The sequence below is a fragment of the Pseudophryne corroboree genome, chromosome 5 (genome assembly GCF_028390025.1).
Source record: "Pseudophryne corroboree isolate aPseCor3 chromosome 5, aPseCor3.hap2, whole genome shotgun sequence".
In the NCBI taxonomy this organism is placed as follows: domain Eukaryota; kingdom Metazoa; phylum Chordata; class Amphibia; order Anura; family Myobatrachidae; genus Pseudophryne; species Pseudophryne corroboree.
Genome location: NC_086448.1, coordinates 510193098 through 510216962, shown reverse-complemented (window position 1 = coordinate 510216962; position 23865 = coordinate 510193098). Strand labels below are relative to the sequence as shown.

The 23865-nt window shown below is 43.5% G+C and overlaps 1 protein-coding gene across 2 annotated transcripts in view; it reads right to left on the bottom strand.

The window, feature by feature from the left end:
* The window catches only part of BPHL (biphenyl hydrolase like), a 204558-nt gene that overhangs the window by 126546 nt on the left and 54147 nt on the right, over window positions 1–23865 (bottom strand). For both annotated transcript variants that reach the window (XM_063923064.1, XM_063923063.1), the window contains exon 3: window positions 5677–5843. In XM_063923064.1, coding sequence (XP_063779134.1) covers window positions 5677–5843 — 167 coding nt within the window. The remainder of the gene's footprint in view (window positions 1–5676; window positions 5844–23865) is intronic.

Below are 23865 nucleotides of genomic sequence, written 5' to 3'. Positions count from 1 at the left end.
ATTTTAGTACTGTATAACCCTTTCTCCATAGAGTGGGATACAGGGAGACTCACCACACTTCCATATCAATCAATACGCTCGAAAGACGCTGAGTGGATTCAGACGCTACTAGTGTACACTGCCGCTCTGATAACTGATGAGAGACACAGACGCTCATTAACGGACACAGACGCTCAGTGAACGATAAGTGTATGCAGACGCACCTGTCTGCGACCCGGTCTAGGCGGAAAGTCTAGTGTGCACCATCGCAGCGTCTTAGCTGCGACCGAGTACCCTTGTGGTAGCGTCTGAGACGGAAGTGAGGTCATTAGTTCATGGACGGGAGACGCGCGGAAACTGGTCATGAACTTGGGGGAGGGGCGAACAGGAGAGCGTCTAACTTCCCCCATTGACATAAACTCTAAGGATCGCGGCCTCAACCTAGTCCTGGCGCCTATGATCCCTAAAGCATAGCGCCATTGCACTTAAGAGTGGCGGCGCATCAACCACTGTTTGAAGTCTCCTCCAATACAGTGTAGCTGTGTCCGGAACCCCCTAGTAAGAGGAAACCGATGACTTTCCTTCTCCCCATGCTCCGGCCACAGCCTGGTAACGTCTGCTGGACCTGCTAGAATCATCCGACACAGACACCCGCCGAGACAGCACTGTACCGTGAAGGTAAGCGTTGTTGCGACCCTGTGGAGAGTTGTTGGAGCGACTCTTTCTAGCATGCGTTTAAGACGCTGTTAAGAAAGATCACTCAAAAACAGTAACACTATAAAAATAAAATAAAAGCTTCAGGATGCTATCAACAGCAGCCCTGTGACCATGGTCCGGCTCCTGCCGCACCAAACAAAAAACTAATTTGACCGAGTCAGTGGGTGGGATTATATTGAGAAGCCCCGATGCATCCTGGGAGGCCAGAAAGCTCGTGACCGTTGGTGCCATTTCCGCTGTCGCTCCGGCATATCCCAATGTTATCCTGTGGATAACCTGTGGATCCAGCTGAAGAAAGGGAGGGTATGTTATAGGCTGCCATGAAGTATCTTGAATAAATGAAATTATCGGTAAATATAATTTACTATTTTCTTCTGCACTACTTCATGGCAGCCATTACTCTGGGCTATACCAAAGCATAATATAGGGAGGGTAACAAATAGTCCAGTAAACAGAAATTCATGCTTAATTACCCAATTTTATTCATTCATCGCAATGCCCCTTCAAGGACATAACTGTCAAAGTGGGCGCCAGCCAAATCCAGGGCATAGTGACTAGAGAAAGTGGGAACAGATGGCCAGTTGGCTACTGTACATGTCTTTCATTGATACCAAAGCGTCCTTAACCCAGGAAATTGCAACAACACTGGTTGAGTGTGCCGTCAGATTTTATGACTACTTTTATTATTATTATTACTACCAGTTATTTATACTTTCTTCATACACAAAAATAATTAGCTCCTTGATCCACCTGGCAAAAGGTTGCTTCATGGGTGCTCCACCCTTCTTTATGCCTACATGTAAAACAAATACTTTGTTTTACAAAAAGTTTTTCACTCCTATCCAAATAGACAAAAAGTGCTTGTCACAAGTTCAGCATATGCAACCTTTCTTCCTTCTTGCTTTTAGGTTGTGGGAAAGAGGAGGACAAAAAATAAAATAAAATAAAAATCTCCTGGTTTAATGAAACGCTGACACCATCTTTGGTAACGAAGCTGTATTTGTTCTTTGAACATCTTTATCTGGCAAATATTAAGATATGGGCAGAAAGGCCCATGGTGGTCATTCCGAGTTGTTCGCTAGCTGCATTAGTTGAGGCAAAAAAAGGCACTTCTGCGCATGCGGCGCAATGCGCACATGCTGCGTACTATTACAACGAACTATGTCGTTTTACACAGGGTCTAGCGATGCTTTTCATTCGCACAGGCAGCCGCAGAGTGATTGACAGGAAGAGGGCGTTTGTGGGTGTCAACTGACCATTTTCAGGGAGCGTTCGGAAAAACGCAGGCGTGCCAGGAAAAACGCAGGCGTGGCTGGGCGAACGCAGGGCGTGTTTGTGACGTCAAAACACAAACTGAATGGTCTGAAGTGATCGCAAGCGCTGAGTAGGTCTGAAGCTACTCTGAAACTGAACAAATTTTTATTTTTAATTTGGGGCACATGAAAATGGGTATAAGTATATATTTGGGTCATTTTAGGGTACTTTAAAAAAAAGTGGAAACAGACCAGAGATTACTCCCATCTGCAAGCCTAAAAACACCTGTCCCACTCATAAAGCACCCCAATATACCTGTCCCATACCTTGAACCCCAATTTCCATCACTTTGTACTTTTTCACCCCAAAAATGACATGTCATTATTGGCCAGTTAAAAATAATTAAAAACTTCAACGTGCCTAATTAGTCATTAAGGGGGGTGTCCCAGGAGTTCTGTACCATATCCAAACATTTTTTCCTTAAAATAGAGACTTTTCACCTGCTCAGAGTAGGCGAGGTGAAATTAGTGAAAAAATTATCACCGATAAATTTTCCCTGCAAATTGAATAGGTTGTAATTGCGTTTCACGGGAAAAGTCCGTTTTTTCGCGCAAAAAGTCCGTTATCGTTGCTAATTGAATATCCCCGAAAGTCTCTTGTAGCTTGACATACAGTAGCTTTAACTGGTAATTCAGGAAGGTTCCTTCTTGGCTGTACTTCAGCAAGTTCTATCGTAATTTTTTCATCCTCCATCTTGCTCAAAGGATATGTCTATGTTTGAGGATATTATTCCCAGCAAACGTAGTCCAGTATGTAATGTCACTTTTGTACCAATGTGGTCAGTTCTTGAATCTTCCCACATCTCTCTTGTTACAGAGGGACTACATACTGTAGTATCCACTTGTACCCCCAAGAACTGTATTTGTCGAAGTGGATTTAACTGAATTCTCTCCCAGTTTATTATCCTTCTGTAATACTGAGGGATCTGTAAAGTTCTGTACACAGCATCATTCATTGTTTATTTTGACTTTTCAGCAACATAGTAAGTTGTTCAAATACTGTCAAACCTCTATTCCTTTTGTTCTTCGAAGCATTAAGTGACACAAAGGAGCTTTATAAATGTTCTTGGGGATCTTGTCAATTCAAAGGGAAGACATGTGAACTGAAGATGTTTTGCCTTGGATGCAGAATCTGAGATCTTTTTTATATTCCCTGCATACCAAAACATAAGACTAGGCATCTTTTAGATGTATTGATACTATAGAATGCTCCTCTTGATAAATGACTTGATGGGTAATATCCACACCATCATAAATGATCCCAAATATATATCATTTTTATTGTGCACAGTGACTTGTACCACATTTATAACAAACAATAGTAAAGGGAATTGGTACTTTAATTTTAGATTTGACATCATCAGTAAAACTTCTTAAAACAGTCAAAATAGATTTCAGTGTTTCCATAAGAAACCTTATCTTATCCAAGCTGTCTTGAGATCCAGATTAGTCTGAACCCCCTGTATACTTTTCTAAAAGAAATATACGAGAGTAAAAACTTTAATTTATCTTGGATGACTTTTCAAAATCTCCACAGCCTTTGAGCTAATTTCTGTATACTGTTATAGCACCGTGACTTTCAAATTCACAACTGTAACCTCAGTTTTCACAAAATGATTCCTTCTTAGAACCCCAGCAATTCCATCCGATACCTTTGAGATACTACATCCTGAACTCATCTGTTCTGCACAGATTCCTGCCAATGCCTGACAAATTTCAGAAGACCCCTATTGGCACAGATGCAGAAGACCCATAGTAGTTATCATCAACTGCCTCTTCTGAAGGTTTGGCAAAAGGACTGCCTCAACATTCCTGTAGAATATCTACCACCGTAGTACCATGCTGGCACAAAACGTCTAGCTTCTAAAAATTGCTGCATAGAAGATGGCATAGGATACCTACTTCTATCCTGAGGTAACTTTCAGCCTGCTACAAAACAGCAGGGAACTTTCATAAGCAAAGAAAGCAAACTATTCCTTCTATGTAGATCTGCCCATAAATGCACCACAGAGCTGTAATTCCAACACATTCTATGAGAAAACATACAGCTATTATATATCTGTATATAAAGTCTTGAAATTTTCTCTTCCAAGACTGTTCATCATAGTCCAAGTCTCAATGCACTAAACCTACAGCACCTTGTAATTCCCAGATGGTCTCCCATCCAAATACTAATCATGCCCAACACTGCTTAGCTGCCAGGAACTGAAGAGATTGGGCATGTGCAGTGTACTGAAGCTGTGACAATGAAGCTTTAGTAACATCAGTTTGTGAAAAAAAACTTGCTGTATACAGTATATGCATATTATATTATAATATTATATATATCCACACACTTTATTTTTTTAGGTTATCGATTTATTTATTTAAATGCTACAATACAGCCCTGCTCTCTGTGGGGGACTGCGAGGACCAGTTGCCGAGATCGGCTCTCCCAGTAGTAGCTTATGAAACAACCTCTGCTGCTGCTGTATCAGCTCTACGTATTGTTCATCAGTTTAGGAACTGCTCACCATAAACAGATACATATGATAACTTCTCTTGGTATCACCCAGGCATTTATCAACATTCTGCCATCATAATCAAAGTCCATACTAGCAATGTAGGTTCAGATTTTATAATATACACTGCTTAGCTTCCAAGATCAGATAGATTAGGCATATCCAGTTTGGTATGGCTGAAGTTTGGTATATTTTACTTGATGGACTGAACACATACTGGTGCAGATAAAATTAACAAGTCCAGGGTATAGCCCACAGCTCCATAATTGCCAATTAGCCCAATTAGACAACACACAGAATATGAGGCGTGTTGAATGCACTATAAGGAGAGTGATCTTTAACAACTTCAATACAGGTACAGCTTCTTGCATCCTGACTTCTATATAAGTTTTCTTCTTAGCTCCAATGCAGGAGACACAATGCAGCATAGGATGGTAACCAGACTATATATCCTAACTAACACTATATTAATAAAGTGCCCTGTATGAGGACTTACCTCTTTTTTGGGCACATACAGGCTTTTGTGGAGAAGGCTCTCCTTCATATTGTCATAGGCTTGTAGCATAAATTGGAGGGACCAGCAGCTCCATTATTTCTCGGTGCACGGCGCCACTCTGCCTCTGACCCCTAACTTGGGGCGGGCGTTTGTTCGGACCACCTTCCTGGGACAGCCACCAGCCATCACACGCACCTATGCAGATTGTTTTGCAGGACCAGGGAGCATAAAAACACATGTGGCTGCAAATGGAGAGAGGAAAACCAGCAGCGATCTGGCTTTGTAAAACATACAGACAGGCACTTACTTGACTGGCCTTAAAAACTGCCGTGCACCAGCCTCTCCCCAGGGTGCCACCCCATCCAGACTTCGGCTACCAAGAGGCGCACACGCTGGGTATAGATAATGAGGTAAGCCCTTGGAACAAAATAACAAACAACTACTCTGTCCTGACTAGAAGACAGGAAAAAAGACTGAGGAGGAAGAGGAGTAGCTCTATATACCCTAAGTGGGCGATCCCTGAAGTCTAAAAAAACGTCCTGTCTAGAACTAGGTGGATAGGATGCAATCCCAGAGTAATGGCTGCCATGAAGTAGTGCAGAAGAAACACTGTTTTCTAGTAATGACCAGTTACATTAAGAAATGATTCTTTTAATAAATATGTATTTACCTGCATCAAATCTACTGCATCTTTTGCATCTCTTGAAAAAAAGTCTGTGGGGTAGTCTCGAGCTGGTGGGATAGACAGCCCATATCCCTGAGGATCCCACGCCACAACAGTGAACGTTTCTTTATTCAAATACTTGAGTTGTGGTCCAAAGTCTGTCTGAGTGCTTCCTATTACCAAAACACATGATCATTTAGTATAACCCTACAAGACTTTCTTAAGTGTCCATAAATCTTTAATGTTTTGCCTAAGGCAAGAAACACATGCAGTACATCATATAGTTGCAAAATGATTCACTGTATAAAAAACATCTTTAAAAAAAAAAGGAGCAAATATAACGTATATAAAAATGATAATTTAAAATAAAACACAAACCATTTATAACCACAGAACAAGCCAAGCTATATGAAAAGGGTTCATGGGATATGGAATAAGGATTAATGATATCAACACCATAGGCTAAATGGAATGGCAGGCCTGCAAATTGCAGGATCCAGCGCATTTCCATTGATTTAGCCAGTATATTTAAAGTAGTAATCATTTAAAAGGTTAAAGTCATTTGGTTTTGCTTTTAAATCATTGCCACTTTAAAAATATGCGTTAATTTGCTGGAATCGTCCTGGGCCTCGCAATTGGTAGGTTATTACGGATGTGATTCAGAAGGCCGCCGTAGGAATGCTGGCAGTCACATGATCAACACCGGTATCCTGACAATTAGAATGCCGACAGGGGATGGAGTAATTATTTTACCTCTCCCCTGTCCCCTACCCTAACCCACCAGGGGTGGTGGCTAGGGCTAAGATAGTGAGGGTGGTGGCTAGGGCTAAGTCACAGGGGGTGGCGGCTACGACTAAGACTCATGGAGTGCTGATTTCTTGCGGGTCCCTGGTGGTCTAGCGCATCCAAGCAGTGTTAGGCTACCTTACCCTCTTCTAAATTTTGGCAATGAGTGAAGACAGCACTGGGAGCCTCCACAGTAGTTTCATACACCAGTGAGTATGAGAAGGGGGCCATCTGTAATAAATGTCTAATTTTGACTCATTCATAGAGGGATATCCAATGTAATTTACCGGGACTAATTGTCCCACCGGGGGCTATCCTATTAGACCCTATAAGCCTGCACGAGCGGTCGGCTTATCGGGGGTTACCTGTAGCTGCACCGGGTACCGGCTCCAGACAGCTCCCAGTGTAGCGCTGCATCTCCAGCTTCGCCCGGCCATATGACCGCTCCCCCGTCATGTGACCGATGTCGGGGGAACATGGGGGATGTGGGTCACAGCGCTGCACCGGCTTCCCCGCATGGAGTCACAGCGCCAAGTGCCAGCTCCCGGGACGAGGCGCCCTCCCTGCAGTTCCAGCCTGCTGCTGCAGTGGGCAATAGACACTGCAGGACGCAGCGGTTATCAGGAATTTTGTAACGCCTGCCAAATCCCCAGAAACAGCCCCGTTTTTATGCGAAAACGGGGCTGTTTCTACCGAAAACACACAGGTTTCACTGAACCTATGCGTTTTCAGGAGTTAATGTATTTTTTTTATTTTATTTTTTTTACAGGCGATCTAATTGGATAGCATTTAAAAAAAATATCGGTGAAACATCAGAAAGAAGTCATATGTTGTTTTACCTCTAATTGGATACCCCCCCATAGAGTGTTCACTCACTGCACTTGTATGTTCATTTGCTGGCTTTGGGCACGATTCAGAGGTGGATGCGGTTCCCACAGTAGCTGCGTTTTTGACCACAGCTGCTGTGCGAAAATATGCTAATGCTGCAGGAAGCATCTTGTGTAAATAGACACCTCCGGCCAGGTTCTCTGGTCCGCTGCTGTGCCCAAAGATCGATCTGTACATATTGTCGAAGTCCAAAAAATATTACATGGAAAGAACATACAGACTACACACATATAAGTCGCTATACTTGCAAATACGCGCAGCGAGCACAGCAATATATGGTAACACACGCATTTACACGGACATGCCACAGAGATGGATTCCACATTTATTTCATACAGTACATAATTATAATAATATCAAGCGCCAGACATCATAATGATTTAAAATTATATAATGGAGTAATGTCATGTATGTGTATTATTGGAACGAAGCAAGATAGGCCTGTCATATTTGGTATTAAAGCAAGCAGATTAATGTGTAGATTCATTTGATACTTGTTATTAAGTTGTAGGACATTGCAACAAGGAGTTATGATTAAATGTATGAAAGCTAAAATCTCCCTTATTAGGACAATAGACATTTACAGAAACAGGCAGTGGACAGGAAGCTCAGGGCAGCCCCTTTTGATGTCTTCAAGGCTGAACCTGTTTAGCATACGAACAGACTAGTGACTCATCATGAATGAGAAAGTTCCCTCCCCCAAAACTAGATAACACATTACAGAGACACACAGTTGCCAGTTGCTGTTTTGTCCCAGATGATGACGGAGTTGCTGCCAGACCAGTTCCTGTATTTATTTGCTGAGAGAGAGAGAGATATTAAGAGGAAGATGCATTGAGGGAATGGTATGGTATGCTGGCCTGTAACTGTATGTATTTTGTATTAACTGATTACTGTATAAATTGTAACTATATAACTATATGTAAACTGTACATTGTAATATATTGAATCCATATCCTTTTAATAACAAATATATACATCAATGAGCTTTGGAACTCAGATAATGTGTGGGTGTATTGTTTTCTCTTATGGGATGCAATGTTTTGAGATGTACAGCGCACGTATATGGTAATAAGATGCGCCTGGCGTCTGCAGTATATATTAGAGTGGGCATTTTAAATATTTGTTAGAAAGCAATTTGGTATTCACAGATGAGGGCTCGTCCACGATATCAAGGTCTTAATGATGCACTGTACATTACAAACGCGGCTGTGATCGACCGGCTCCGATGGACGCATCGCGACGCTGATGAATAACATCCACGTGTATTGTTGTGTTATCAGTAAGCCAATGATATGAAATTTCAAGGGACAATGTGTTTCTCATAATAATTAAGATGCTACAATGTATTTTTATTGTTGCAAAACAAAGTTCAAATAAGTCATATTGTGTTTGATTCAGATTGGATTGTTTATCTGTTAAGTAGATTTAAAAGTACATTTAAAAGTTGCTGCATAGCCTTGATATAGTTTTTTTTTTTTTTTAACTCAGGCCTAAAATAACTTCTGGTGCTTGTATGTGTGATTTCTTTGTGACAAAGGAAGCAGCATGGTCTGACCTCCATTTTGGTCTAACCACATGGCCTGTCCACCATCTTGTGTAAACCTCATGGATGTGGAAGGGGGAGGAACAGTGGCCATTTTAGGAAGGTCATTTTCTAAATAGCTGATTTTCAGTCTGCTCAGAACAATCAGTTTCCTTTGTCACATCAAGCACCATTTATGAGTTACCAATGCATTTATTTAACCTATGCCATAGTCAATTACAAATAGTTTCAATTGGGCCTAGTGAGAGTAAATTGTGAGATAAATGCTTGGCTTGGTGTAAGAAATTGCACACAGGTAGAAAAAGGAAAGAAAGAGTCTTGGTTTTGTTTTTTTTCCTTCCAAGACTTGTAGAATCTGCTTACTAGGGAGGATAGCCATTGAAATGCAAATTAACTTGTGTAACTGGTTTTTTTTAGCAGTGAAAAGCACATAGCTTTGATATACAAATAAGAGGTAAGGTGTCACATAGAAGGCCAGTGAATGATACATATATATATAATATTATTATAATTATGTGTATATTTATATCAGTGTATGTTCTGCAAGATAGCTATCCAATCTGAATCATATCATTTAAATTATAGATTATTGCAGTCATTATAGATCTGTGTGAAATCGGATACATTTGTTGCTATATAGGTAAATTTGAAATAACAGTATTTAAGGAAGTAAGTGTAAAGACACAAACGCAGTTCTGGCCTGGTTGTTAAGGTTTATACAGAAAAAAACTGGGTGTTGTGTTAAGTGAGCGATAATAGTTAGTATTGCTCACATTTATAGAGTTGTGTGATTTGTTTTATTGCATACGCACATTGGTACACGTGGTACGGAACGTGAGGACAGCGTACAAAAACGTGCACGTGGCGCAAGGCCGCACACGTGGCATAGGGGTACGCACGGTTTGCGTAATTACGCAAGCTTGCGTAGGGTTGTGTGCGCATAATAAAATCACACGATATTTGTTCAATTAAGGTGGGATAGTAGCCATGCTACAATAGCACAAAACTACCCGGTTTCTAAAGCAGATTAGTATAAAACTTTTGTTTAAACTGTATTGCCTGAGGCAAGGATGTTTTATATTCAGATGCTATGGCTTACAATGCAGGGCTCATATACGTCATGTTTTGTGGGTGTTGATAATGCTTATACTCAAAATGTATTCTGGGAGAGGTCCATCCGGAAGGTGTTTAGAGCATATAGGGGGTCATGATTAATCTGAAAATTCTGGCATGGAATGTTCGAGGTCTGAATAACAACATCAAACGTTCTTTGATACTTAATATGATTAAGAAATATGACCCGGATATTGCATGCCTCAGTGAGACCCACTTGGAGGGACATAGGTTACTGTCCTTACGACGGGCCTGGGTGGGCTGGGCATATCATGCCTCCCACTCCTCCTTTTCTAGAGGTGTCTCCGTTCTGATTAAAAAGACAGTGCAGTTCGAGATGATATCGATTAAAACTGACCCGTATGGAAGATATGTATTTATAGAGTGTAAGCTGAACTCCCAGCCATATTACATCTTAGCAGTGTATGTCCCCCCTCCGTTCTCATATAATGTGCTGCAACAAGCTGCGTCCTTCATAGCTCCCTCCCCTAATACCCCAGTGATTTGCTTGGGGGATTTTAATAACGTCCTGGATATGTCTATGGACCGATGGCACTCCCCACAGGCTGCGCTGGTGGGAGGTGGTCCTACCAAGTTTGCGGATTTTTTGAATAGTTTGCAATGGGTAGATGTGTGGCGACTTCGTCATCCCGCGGCTCGTCAGTTCTCCTGCTTCTCCAGCACTCATGGCTCCTTCTCCAGAATTGACCTGATGCTGGTGTCCCCCACCCTCGTCCCTAGGATAATTGACGTTCACTACGAGGCTCGAGGGGTTTCCGACCACTCCCCTCTGATGATGACTCTTGCTGTGGAAAGTCAGAGGGGGCACTCCTATTGGAAATTGCACCCCTCTTGGCTGACCCAGCTGGGGAACTGCGGTGACTTGGAGACTCAATGGGAGGGGTACTTTGGCGACAATGTAGGGTCTGCCCCGGGTACAGTAGTTTGGGACTCGTTTAAGGCGTTCTTGAGAGGATCATATATTGGACGAATAGCGGCTCATAAAATGGCCTCTAGGGAGAGAGAACAGGCCCTTGAAAAAGATGCTAGGGACCTAGAGTCCCAATATCTATCTGACAGCGCCCCCGCGACAAAGACAAGATGGCTGATGGCTCAGTCAGTTTGGTTGGCCCACCTGTCTGATAGAAACTCTCGCTCCCTTCTTTTTAAAGCTACTAATATATATATGCAGGCTGATAGAACGGGAGGCCTCCTGGCCCGTCTTATACATTACGATCGTCCTGGGACCACAATCACCCAAATGTCCGGAGCGGATGGCTCTCTTGTCGACACCACACCGGACATTGCGCTGTTATTCCGTTCTTACTTCTCTGAGGTTTATAATTCACAGTTGCAGCGCTCTGCTTCAGATCTGTCATGCTACATGGGGGGTGTTCCGCTGCCCGCGCTCTCCTCTGAAGCCCGAGAGCTGCTGGAGGCACCTTTGACGTTGGAGGAGGTGACTGCGGCCATTGGTATGTCCCCTAATGGCAAGGCTCCGGGATGTGACGGAATCCCCTCCGAGGTATACAAGAATCATATTGATTTTTTTGGCCCCAAGCTGCATGCCCTGTACTTAGATATATTTGCCAGTAACGATCTCCCCCCCTCCATGTCAGAGGCAATTATAATAGTGATTCCAAAACCCGGTAAAGACCCTAAATCTCTGGACTCCTATAGACCGATTTCCCTGATTCCCACCGATGCCAAGATCCTGGCAAAGATATTGGCAATACGGCTCAACTCAGTGATAACCTCCCTAATTCATCCGGACCAGACCGGCTTCATGCCAGGAAAGTCCACGTCTATCAATTTACGTAGACTATATACCATTTTACAGCTCCCGCATGAATCCCCCTCTGACTCGGCTGTGGTCTCGTTGGACGCGGCCAAGGCCTTTGACAGCATTGAGTGGGCTTATTTATGGGAGGTGTTGGCTCGTATGGGATTTGGACCCAATTATATAAAATGGATTAAACTATTGTATCAACATCCGACTGCCAGGATCTTGGTGAACGGTTATGTGTCCCCATCTTTTCAATTGACCCGAGGCACTAGGCAGGGTTGCCCCCTGTCCCCTACGCTGTTCGCCTTGGCCATCGAGCCCCTGGCATGCTTGATTAGATCGCACCCGGATATTGTGGGAATATGTACAGGTTCACGTGAGGATAGGATAGCTCTATATGCCGATGACATGTTGATGTTTTTGCAGGATTACACCAGGTCAATGCCCAGCCTGCTGAGTGTGATAGAAGGCTTTGGAGATCATTCGGGCCTTAGAATTAACTGGCCTAAATCATACATTATGCCAGTTATAGGCCCCCCTCCTACTGTTTCCAGAATCCCCCTGCCTTTGAGTTGGACGGTACAATTTAAGTACCTTGGAATCCAAATAACTAATGACCCTTCTGATTTTGTCCCCCTGAATCTAGATCCGACCACTCAGTGGGTCATGGGCAAATCTAAGACTTGGTGTAAGCTTCCACTAACGGTCTCTGGCAGGGTTAATCTCATTAAAATGATTATACTCCCCAAGCTCCTGTATATTATTCTCCAATCCCCGGTGTATATCTATCCAATATTCTTTAGAAAATTGAATAGCGTTCTGTCCTCACTGATCTGGGCTAATAAAAGACCTAGGATACAGCTAAATACCCTTACCAGACAGAGATCTGACGGCGGCCTGGCTCTACCTAACTTTCAGATATATTACTTCGCTGCTCAGCTGACTCATATCACTATATGGGCACAAAACTCGGGGACTGACTCTTTGCATTGTGAGTTTATCCGTTGTTACTTTCCCTACCTCTCTCCTATGCAGGTGTTACTAAGTGGGAGCATAGCTAGATTTCTTCCCCCTATCATTTTTCAGGCCCTAAAGATTTGGCGGGCCCTGAGAGACCTTTTGAGATATGACGACCTAGACCCGGATACCCCCTTGTGGTACTCTGACTGGCTCCCTGAACTGCATGCACTTGAGGGGCGGGAGGTGTGGGCCCCTAGATCGGTGATATCTGTCTCTCAACTTTATCTAGATAATACATTAAAATCCTTTCAACAACTGAGGGATGAGTTTGACCTACCCAATTCCTACTTCTTCAGATACCTCCAGCTTCGGCATGCCCTCCAGACCCAATTTGCTGAATCACCTCCGCGAATCCTCCCATTTCCCATCAAGACATTTGTGACCACTTTGGGTCAGGCTAAGATGGTCTCACTTGCGTATGGATATCTTCTTACCAAGCTCCATACGGACCCTTTGACGCGTCTCCGTGGAAGGTGGGAGGAGGATTTGGGTCTAATAAATGAGGAGGACTGGGCCCTCGCTTTAGAATACCCTGCTAAGGTTACCAAGTCCCTTAGATATCAGCAGATTCAATTCTTCATCTTACACAGAACATATATGACTCCAGCTAGGCTGGCTACATTCGGGACGGGCAGATCTAATCTCTGTCCTAAGTGTGGGGGGGCGGTGGGAACATTCTGGCATCTGGTGTGGGATTGCCCGAGGTTGAGGGTGTTCTGGTCGGGGGTCGGGTCAATTCTGGAGAGTACGGGAGTGCCTGGCGGACTGCTTACCCCACAATTCTGTATCTTGGGAATGGGGTGCCTTGCTCCTGGGTCAGTTTCAAGGGGTCTCTATGCTCTAAATGTATGTGCCTTGGCTAAGGTTTGCATTGCAAGAATGTGGATGGCCCCCAAAGGACCGTTAATATCTGCACTTAAGGCCTTAATTAATGACACTATAATTAAGGAAAGATATGTTTACATGAAGCAAAGTGCATCAGCTAAGTTTGAAAGAGTTTGGTCTCCATGGCTAGATTCCCCCCACTCTCGTCTTGTTCCCCAAATATAGTAGACACTGAAGTGCAAGCTTGTCAATAACCTAATGCGCCTGATGTGTACTGAGATGATGACGGCTGGGCCCTGCGAGCCCTCTTACTTACTTATGTGTATGACTAGTGGAGCCCTGAATCTAACTCTCCTTCTTAAATTGCCTCCCTTGCCCTTTCTTTAGTTGTTTGTTATTTTCTTATAGTTTAGGTTGCGGGTTTAAATATAAAAATTAATGAAGACTAATATAGATGGTTGCGGACTTCGTAGATCATGAGAGTCTGAACATTGGGAAATCCTAGTATACATCTTTATTGAAAATATTCTGATATCCTATTGATGTAGGATATGTGTAAAACATGGCTTTGATTCAACATGAATGGATGTAATGTTTGAGATATGATTATGATATGCAATGTCTGTACCTTAAATCTCCAGACTATTGAATAAAAATTACTTTATTAAAAAAAAAAACTGTATTGCCTCTGGGGGTAAAGCTGCCAATCAGAACGAGTGAAAATTTTCTGTACAGAAAAACAAAGCGTATTTGAGTGAGTGAAAGCGGAGCGAGTGGAGCTGAACCCAGGAACTGAAGTGGTCTAAGTGGCTGAAGTGGTAACACTGGGTTAGTAGAGGCCCGGTGGCGTAGGGTTCGCTACCTTGCGTGATTAGGAACTGAAGTGGTCTTAGTGATCTGAAGTGGTCTAGGTGTCCCATACAACTAAGTGATCTGGTGTGGTCTAGGTCAGGTGGTCTACAGCAATCCTAGGGCATATAGATAACTAGTATCTATAGGCTGTGCGATTGCATCGCATGTCCGTTTGTTCTACACAGCACAACGTGATACCATTGTGTCATATGCGCTGTGGAAAAGCATACGCAGACGTGATTGTATAGACAAAGGGGTTTTTCTTTGATAACGTCGGGAAATCTCCCTGGTGGGCTTTCACTGGAAAGGGTGAAGGATAGTTATCTAATTTCTCTGTTTTTCACCCTATAAACAATTCCAGTTGAAAGATACCGAAAAGGAATTTTTCGCTTCCTCTCTCAGGAAAATATTTCAACAGAACCTCCACAGAGAGAAATCACGGTGCTGTAAGATCTGATAGGAGCCCTAAATTGGGTACATCGCCTTCGCTATCGACAGTGTATGGTAGTACCGGCCAACGTGGGCGAGAGTGGGTGGAAGCGCTCGGAGAACTTTCACCGTCGCCTTATATTGAGTATTTTGGTATTTGTGGGATTAGCCGAGAAGGCAAGACCCGCAAATTATGGGAGCCAGTTGCTCAACTAAGGGACGTATGGTAGCCAGGGTTCAGGCAGAAGAGTTGGGATCGAGAAGGTCAGACTCGGGACCGAGAAGGTCAGAATTGCGACCGAGAGGGTCAGCAAGGTTTATTATGTGTGAAAAAAATATGGTTCAAACACGGAGGCTTTTTGCAATGAATGGGTAGGTATGACTGACAAAGATAGGGTACCATTCCCTAGGGTGGGCAGCTTTGAACCAGAGGTATTGCAGAACTTAAGGATAAGGATATGTCTGATAAAATCCAGAAAACAAAGGGTCAGACATACAAATTGTTTAAACCTGTGGCAGCAAGAGGGGTTGGTGAGTTTGATCCTAAGGTATTGCAGGTGGTATGTCTAACCAAAGTCATATAAGACAAGAATGGAAATATAAGAACTGTTTGAACTTGTAGCAACAATAAACAAGTAGAAAAAAAAAAGAGAATGCAAGTACACCGCCATATGTAGATGTGGAAGCAGTTACGGCCAGCATACAAACTATAGAAAATAATAAAAATATGAAAAATATGACTGTAACCTATATATGTACTAATGAATGTTGACGTTTTATTTAGGAGGAGAAGGTGACCTGATTGTTTTCAGCCATTTCTCATGCACTCAGAGGAGTATCCAACCGGTAAAAGTAGAGCAGTAGCCTGAGGGGGAAGTGGCTGAGACTAGTGGAACAGGTAAGTATGGTATCATTCGTGTATATATATATAGTAAAACCAAAAAATAAAACCAAAAAAATCAAGAAAGTAACATCAGAAATGGAGAAAAACCTGTCCGCACATTAGTATTTGCCAGTAGGAAAGCGGACAGAGACAAGGTAATCCCCGGGTATTTATTTCAGTTACCATATAAGAAGTATTCATTCCTAGTAATGCCCCTAGTAAAGATGAGCTCGGAAATGTTTGTTGGACCATGTACAGACCCTTAATACGGGATGAGAAGGATTGAATGAAATACTTCGCGTGACCTAAAAGCTTGTTAAACTTTTTTTTTTTTTGTCTCTTGCAGTAATAGAAAACTCTCCATCTGGATAAGACCACTGGTAAACACTAATTCGGCAAATGGGAGGTGGCTGTCTCTGTGCAAATGGACGGGCTCAATAAGGCATTGAGTGTCAGGGTGCAGACTTCTTTGCAAAATTGGAAAGGGGTCACAGTAGCTAATCTTAGATAGTGTGCTATTGAACATCACAAGAATAGTGCTAGGCACAGAGAACAATAGGTGGAGAGGTTGAGGACGGTAAGTATACTGGCACATACAGGAAAGACCCATCAGTCCAAACCCCAGATCCCTAATGGTCAATAATATGTTACACTTGTAGGAAGGAAGGGCATTTTGCCAGAGATTGTAGGAGTAGTAGAACACATAGTCAATATAGACCCCCTAGATAGAAAACACAAGCCACATTATTAAACACATAGACGGGACCAAGGGACATATAGTAAGGAATCATAAGCCATATAGAAAACACAGATTCGGCTAATGGGAAGAACAAAATAAATGCAACATTACCCTTTGACAAAACTTGCTGGGGTTAAGATGGGGCCTCTAAACTTTTGCTTCTTTTTCCTAGCAGAAATGGCCCCGATTAAATTAATTTTGTTAGATATGATATACATATACTGTGCTCCCGCTCAGGAATTACAAAGTATGTTAGACACCCACGAAGACTAATGTTACATTTCATGGTTCTAGATTCATGTCCGTCACAGGTAGAGGAAATTATCTCACAGATACCGGGTTCCCTATGAACTTAGGATGGACAGGACACTGGATTGATGGCTGGGATAGTCCCAATAGCGATACGATAAACAGAATTTTTTTTAAGGGGAGTAGACCAAGTAGAGAATCACTTCCCCGTAGTGCCCAATCTAGTTGTCAAATTTTTATCAAATATTCTCCACCCCTACAAACTCATCTGTCACCAACCTCTATTCTGTTTCTCTACAGTTTCCTCTTCATCTTTTGCGTTCACACAGGGTGGTACAATACATGGACCCAAGTACAGTTCAAACTCCACATGCCTAGGTCCTTCAGAGTTCTGCCCAAACCCAGTATATCTCAACAGCACGATAACACCAGTATTACTGCAGTGTGCTTTGTCATGCACAAAGGGTGGATGAAGGATGAGAATATTGGTGAAGGGAAATGTTGTATAGACACTGATATGCCTGTTGGTGAATGGCAAACCTGACATTTCCTTTTTCATTTTCTTCTTCTTTCTCTCCTCTAGAGAAGTTTTTTTTTTTTTTTTTAGTTATGCTCATGGTACTCTACATTGCAAACACACAATGACTTCGTACAATTAACACCCTTTAGGAATTATTGTATGATGTATTAGTGTGCACTGATGTTTTCTCAAACTGGGTAGAGGCATTTCCTGCCGCCACGGATGCTGCTGTGTTTACCGCAAAGAAAAATTGCGTAGAAATTTGTGTGTAGATAATGGTACCCCTAGAAGTAGGAGCAAAGCTTGAAATTGTACTATTGTGATCATAGATACTGCCACTAGTATTATGTAGCATCGGAACCACTCCCAGATCGTCACTTAACGAATCACCCTCTTCGAAATTTGTTTTTGTTTTGGTATTTGTGTCTTTTTTGTTTTTGGAAGACAACCTCATGTCATGATTGATCCGCACAATGATCATAAATACACCAATGAGGTGACAGTACAGTACCTTATTGAGATGAGCCAGCATTTGAGAACTTGACAAAAGAACTTGAAACTGTTGATTGCTGGTATGCCAAATACTAACTGTCTTGATTGTGAACCAAGAGACTGTGTGATTGTTCTTACGCTCAGGTTGCCTAATAGACAGGTGAGAAGGACCCTACCAAGTTTTGTTGATAGCACTATCCCAGTGAAAGTAGCCGAGAGAGAGACTTGGGTCCACGATTCCCATTGCAGGAAAGTCAATAGTCCGGAAGGAACTCGTAAATGGAGTGAGATCGCAAAAGTATCACCAGAGACTCTGTTCCGTGAAGACTGAGAGGTGGCACTGTTGAACACTACCTGAGCGTACTAAAGGATTGCAGAAAGACCAGTCATTGTAATTGATTTGTTATGAACAAGAGTTGTTTTGTTCTATTTCTCTTTTCTCTCTTTCCCGCTGACAAATATTCTTTTTTTCAGGACATTCTATTTTTGCGAGGTTTTTTTTATGAGGAGTCGAGTGTGGGACTGGAACTGGTTCTGGAGGAAGGAGTGATTTCCTTATAGGATCCCAGGATTAGCCGATTAGTTTGTAAAAGCCAAAAAAAAAAATCAAAAAAAAAATCAAAGGTCTAGTAGTTATGGAGTTCGGAGGTAATCAGTAACAATCAGACAATGGCTATTCACACATTGCAGATAAAGAGCTCATTAATATATGTGGAAGAAAGGTTTATGAGTGGCTGTCCCCGAACTCCGAAGGTTTATGTTATTTAGGAAGTACACTACTTATAACCCTTGTTCAATTATTAAACAGACCTAGCATACATTCCAGAAATGGAAACAATGTTGAGAAAATGATAGGAATATGTAGATCATGAAAATTTTATATGTCACTTTCACGATTTGTTTGTGTCTTCTTCATCTACCCAGCAGAACCTCAATCGAATCCAAACATCAGTGTACAAAGACGTAGGTACATGTATGTGTGAAATGTTTGTCGCAAATCAGACATTATAGGCCATAGCACTGTCCCAGCATACTCTATAGGTTGAATGTTGTCCCACACCCAACCAGTGGTCCCGTGACCGCCAAGTGCATATAGAGGATGTCTCGTCCTCCTCCCTGTCTTCCCCAAATATAGTCAAGTGTCTGATTTGCGAAATGAATACATACTTGTGTCTAGGTCACCGATTATTGTCTCAAATATTTTTTTCTTATGTTAATAATTGATGGCAGTTATTGTTTGCTGCCAAAGGGTGGACTGTCAAAGTCAAAAAAATATTACATAGAAAGAACATACAGACTACACACATAGAAGTCGCTATACTTGCAAATACGCGCAGCGAGCACAGCAATATATGGTAACACACGTATTTACACGGACATGCCACAGAGATGGATTCCACACTTATTTCATACAGTACATAATTATAATAATATCAAGCGCCAGACATCATAATGATTTAAAATTATATAATGGAGTAATGTCATGTATGTGTATTACTGGAACGAAGCAAGATAGGACTATCATATTTGGTATTAAAGCAAGCAGATTAATGTGTAGTTTAATTTGATACTTGTTATTAAGCTGTAGGACATTGCAACAAGGAGTTATGATTAAATGTATGAAAGCTAAAATCACTCTTATTAGGACAATAGACATTTACAGAAACAGGCAGTGGACAGGAAGCTCAGGGCAGCCCCTTTTGATGTCTTCAAGGCTGAACCTGTTTAGCATACGAACAGACTAGTGACTCATCATGAATGAGAAAGTTCCCTCCCCCAAAACTAGATAACACATTACAGACACACACAGTTGCCAGTTGCTGTTTTGTCCCAGACGATGATGGAGTTGCTGCCAGACCAGTTCCTATATTTATTTGCTGAGAGAGAGATATTAAGAGGAAGATGCATTGAGGGAATGGTATGGTATGCTGGCCTGTAACTGTATGTATTTTGTATTAACTGATTACTGTATAAATTGTAACCATATAACTATATGTATACTGTACATTGTAATATATTGAATCCATATCCTTTTAATAACAAATATATACATCAATGAGCTTTGGAATTCAGATAATGTGTGGGTGTATTGCTTTCTCTTATGGGATGCAGTGTTTTGAGATGTACAGCGCACTTTTATCGTATATGGAAATAAGATGCGCCTGGCGTCTGCAGTATATATTAGAGTGGGCATTTTAAATATTTGTTAGAAAGCAATTTGGTATTCACAATATGTAGTACTGCTCCTGTACATGCACAGATCAGTAACCAAAGATGTATACAAGCCATCAGGTTTGCGTTGAACTCTGAATCAGGCCCTTTGTGGTTTCAATCACTGGTAATTTCAGTACTCTCCTGCATTTTGGTTGTAAAATTGTAACTATTGCTTAAATCTATGAACAAAAAAATGAGATTTATGGTAAGAACTTACCGTTGTTAAATCTCTTTCTGCGAGGTACACTGGGCTCCACAAGGAATAACATCGGGGTGTAGAGTAGGATCTTGATCCGAGGCACCAACAGGCTCAAAGCTCTGACTGTTCCCAAGATGCACAGCGCAGCCTCCTCTATAGCCCCGCCTCCGTGTACAGGAGCTCAGTTTTCGTTAACCAGTCCAATGCAGCAGCAGGTAACAGAGACGATAATCGTTAGAAGCCACACACACCACACACTCACGACAGGAGAGGTTGTCAGCGGCTAATGCCATACCAACCCAAAGAAGCAAAGTGCGTCAGAGTGGGCGCCTTGTGGAGCCCAGTGTACCTCGCAGTAAGAGATTTAACAATGGTAAGTTCTTACCATAAATCTCGTTTTCTGCTGCGGGGTACACTGGGCTCCACAAAGAAGAACATCTGGGATGTCCTAAAGCAGTTCCTTATGGGAGGGGACGCACTGTAGCGGGCAAAAGAACCCGGCGTCCAAAGTAAGCATCCTGGGAGGCGGAAGTATTAAAGGCATAAAACCTTATGAACGTGTTCACAAAGGACCACGTAGCCACCTTGCACAATTGTTCAAGGGTCGCACCATGGCGTGCCGCCCAAGAAGGTCCAACAGACTGAGTAGAATGGGGTTTGATGGCAGCAGGAGCTGGAAGACCAGCCTGTACATAAGCATGTGCAATCACCATCCATCTGGCCAAGGTCTGCTTGTTAGCAGGCCAGCCACGTTTGTGAAATTCAAGCAGCACAAAGAGAGAATCAGACTTCCTAAAGGAGGCAGTTCTCTTCACGTAGATACGGAGAGCCCATACCACATCCAAAGAACGCTCTTTGGAGGACAACTCAGGAAAACTAAAGGCCGGAACCACAATCTCCTGGTTAAGGTGGAAGGAAGACACCACCTTAGGCAAATAACCAGGGTGCGTTCTAAGAACTGCCCGGTCACGGTGAAAAATCAGATAGGGGGACTTACAGGATAAGGCACCCAAGTCCGAGACCCTTCTATCAGAGGCAATAGCCAGCAAAAACAAAACCTTAAGGGAAAGCCACTTAAGATCAGCAGACGCAAGAGGTTCAAACGGATACTCTTGCAAGGCCTCCAGAACCACTGACAAATCACAATGGGCCACTGGTGGTACATAAGGAGGTTGAATCCGTAACACCCCCTGAGTGAAAGTATGAACATCAGGCAAGGTAGCAATCTTTCTCTGAAACAATACCGACAAGGCAGAAATGTGAACCTTGAGGGATGCCAGACGAAGGCCTAAGTCCAGGCCCTGTTATAGGAAGGCCAAAAGTTTGGCTGTACTAAACTTGTAAGCATCATGATTATTAGATGCGCACCAAGCAAAGTAAGAATTCCAGACCCTATGGTAAATCTGAGCAGAAGCTGGGTTACGGGCCTTCAACATAGTATGAATGACCGCCTCAGAAAAACCCTTGGCCCTCAAGACAGAAGCCTCAAGAGCCACGCCGTCAAAGCCAGTCGGGCCAAATCCTGGTAAACACAAGGGCCCTGAACGAGGAGGTCTATTCGTTGTGGAAGTAGAAGGGGACGCTCTATCGCGAGACCCTGTAGATCGGAGAACCAGTGCCGTCTGGGCCATGCCGGAGCGATCAGAAGCAGGGTTCCTCTTTTTTGTTTGGACTTCCTTAGTACTCTGGGCAGGAGTGACACTGGAGGGAACATATATGGCAGCTGAAAGCTCCATGGGATTGCCAGTGCATCTACGAATGCCGCTTGAGGATCCCTTGTCCTTTCTCTGAAGACAGTAACCTTGTGATTGGGTCGAGACGCCATCACATCTGGAAGGCCCCACTTGTCCACGAGGAGTTGAAATACTTCTGGATGGAAGCTCCACTCTCCGGCGTGTACGTCCTGATGACTGAGAAAGTCCGCTTCCCAGTTGAGGAACCCTGGAATGAACACTGCCGATATGGCTGGCAGATGGCATTCCGCCCACTGAAGAATCCTTGACACTTCCCTCATCGCCATGCGGCTTCGAGTGCCACCATGATGAGTTACGTATGCCATCGTGGTGGCATTATCCGATTGTACTTGAACAGGTCTGTTCTGTATCAAATGCTGGGCCAAGTTCAGTGCATTGAACACCACTCGCAGTTCCAGAATGTTTATCGGTGGACCTCCTTGGTCCACCGGCCCTGAAGGGAGTGTTGCTCCAACACCGCGCCCCAACCCCTCAGACTGGCATCCGTCATCAGAATGACCCAGTTGGAGATCCAGAAGGGACGACCCCCGCTCAATCGGTGGTCCTGAAGCCACTAGCTCTTCAGTGACAGACGGACCTCTGGAGACAAGGAGATCATTTGAGACCTGATCCGGTGAGGCAGGCCGTCACACTTGGCCAGAATCAACTTCTGTAGAGGGCGGGAATGGAATTGAGCATACTCCACCATGTCGAAAGCCGACACCATGAGACCTATCACTTGCACTGCCGAATGTATCGACACTTGCGGACGAAATAGGAAGCATCGAATCCTGTCCTGAAGTTTCAGGATCTTCTCCTGAGACAAGAACAACCGATGGTTGTGAGTGTCCAACAATGCCCCCAGGTGTACCATGCTCTGAGCAGGAGCAGGGACCAGGGAAGATTTCTTTCAGTTGATGAGCCACCCGTGAGCTTGCATAAACTGGATTGTCACATCCAAATGACGTAGGAGAATTTCTGAGGAGTTTGCCAGGATCAGTAAGTCGTCTAGATACAGGAGGATCATGATCCACTGACGGCGTAGCACAGCCATCATTACCGCCGTGACTTTGGTGAATACCCGCGGAGCCGTGGCCAAACCATAGGGTAACACCCAAAACTGGTAATGAAGGTTGCCCACCGCAAACCTCAGGTACTGCTGATGTGACACTGCAATAGGAATATGCAGGAAGGCATCCTGTATGTCCAGGGAGACCATATAGTCCCCAGGCTCCAAGGCCAGAACAATAGAGCATAGAGTTTCCATACAAAACTTGGAGACCCTCACATACTTGTTCAAAGACTTGAGATTGAGAATGGGCCGCGAAGACCCGTTCGGTTTCGGGACTAGAAACAGCGGTGAATAGTACCCCTTGCCTCTCTGAGCCAGAGGCACCTGTACTACCACTCCTGTCTCCAGGAGGTACTGCACCACCGAATGAAGAGTTTTTGCCTTCACCGGATCCGAAGGGACGTCTGTCAGGCAAAATCAATGAGGGGGACGATTCTTGAAGATGACTTCCCATACCCAGGCATCGGAAGTGGTCTTCAGCCATTCCTGGGTAAACCCTAGAAGTCGTCCCCCCACCCTGGGATCCCCCAGAGGGAGGCCCGCCCCGTCATGAGGCAGGCTTGTCTGTTTTGGAAGCAGGCTGACGGGCAGCCCAGGCCCACTTGGGTCTGGGCTTAGCAGGTTTGGAAGTACGAGCTTGTTTCGGGTACGCCTGACCTTATGCCTTTCCTGGAGCACGAAAGGAGCGAGAGAAGGTACTTTTAGCGTTCGGCGCCGTACTCGGTAGGCAAGCTGTTTTAGCAGAGGCTAAGTCAGCCACGATCTTATTGAGGTCTTCTCCGAAAAGAATGTCTCCCTTGAAAGGAAGTACCTCCAGGGTTTTCTTAGAATCCAGATCCACAGACCAGG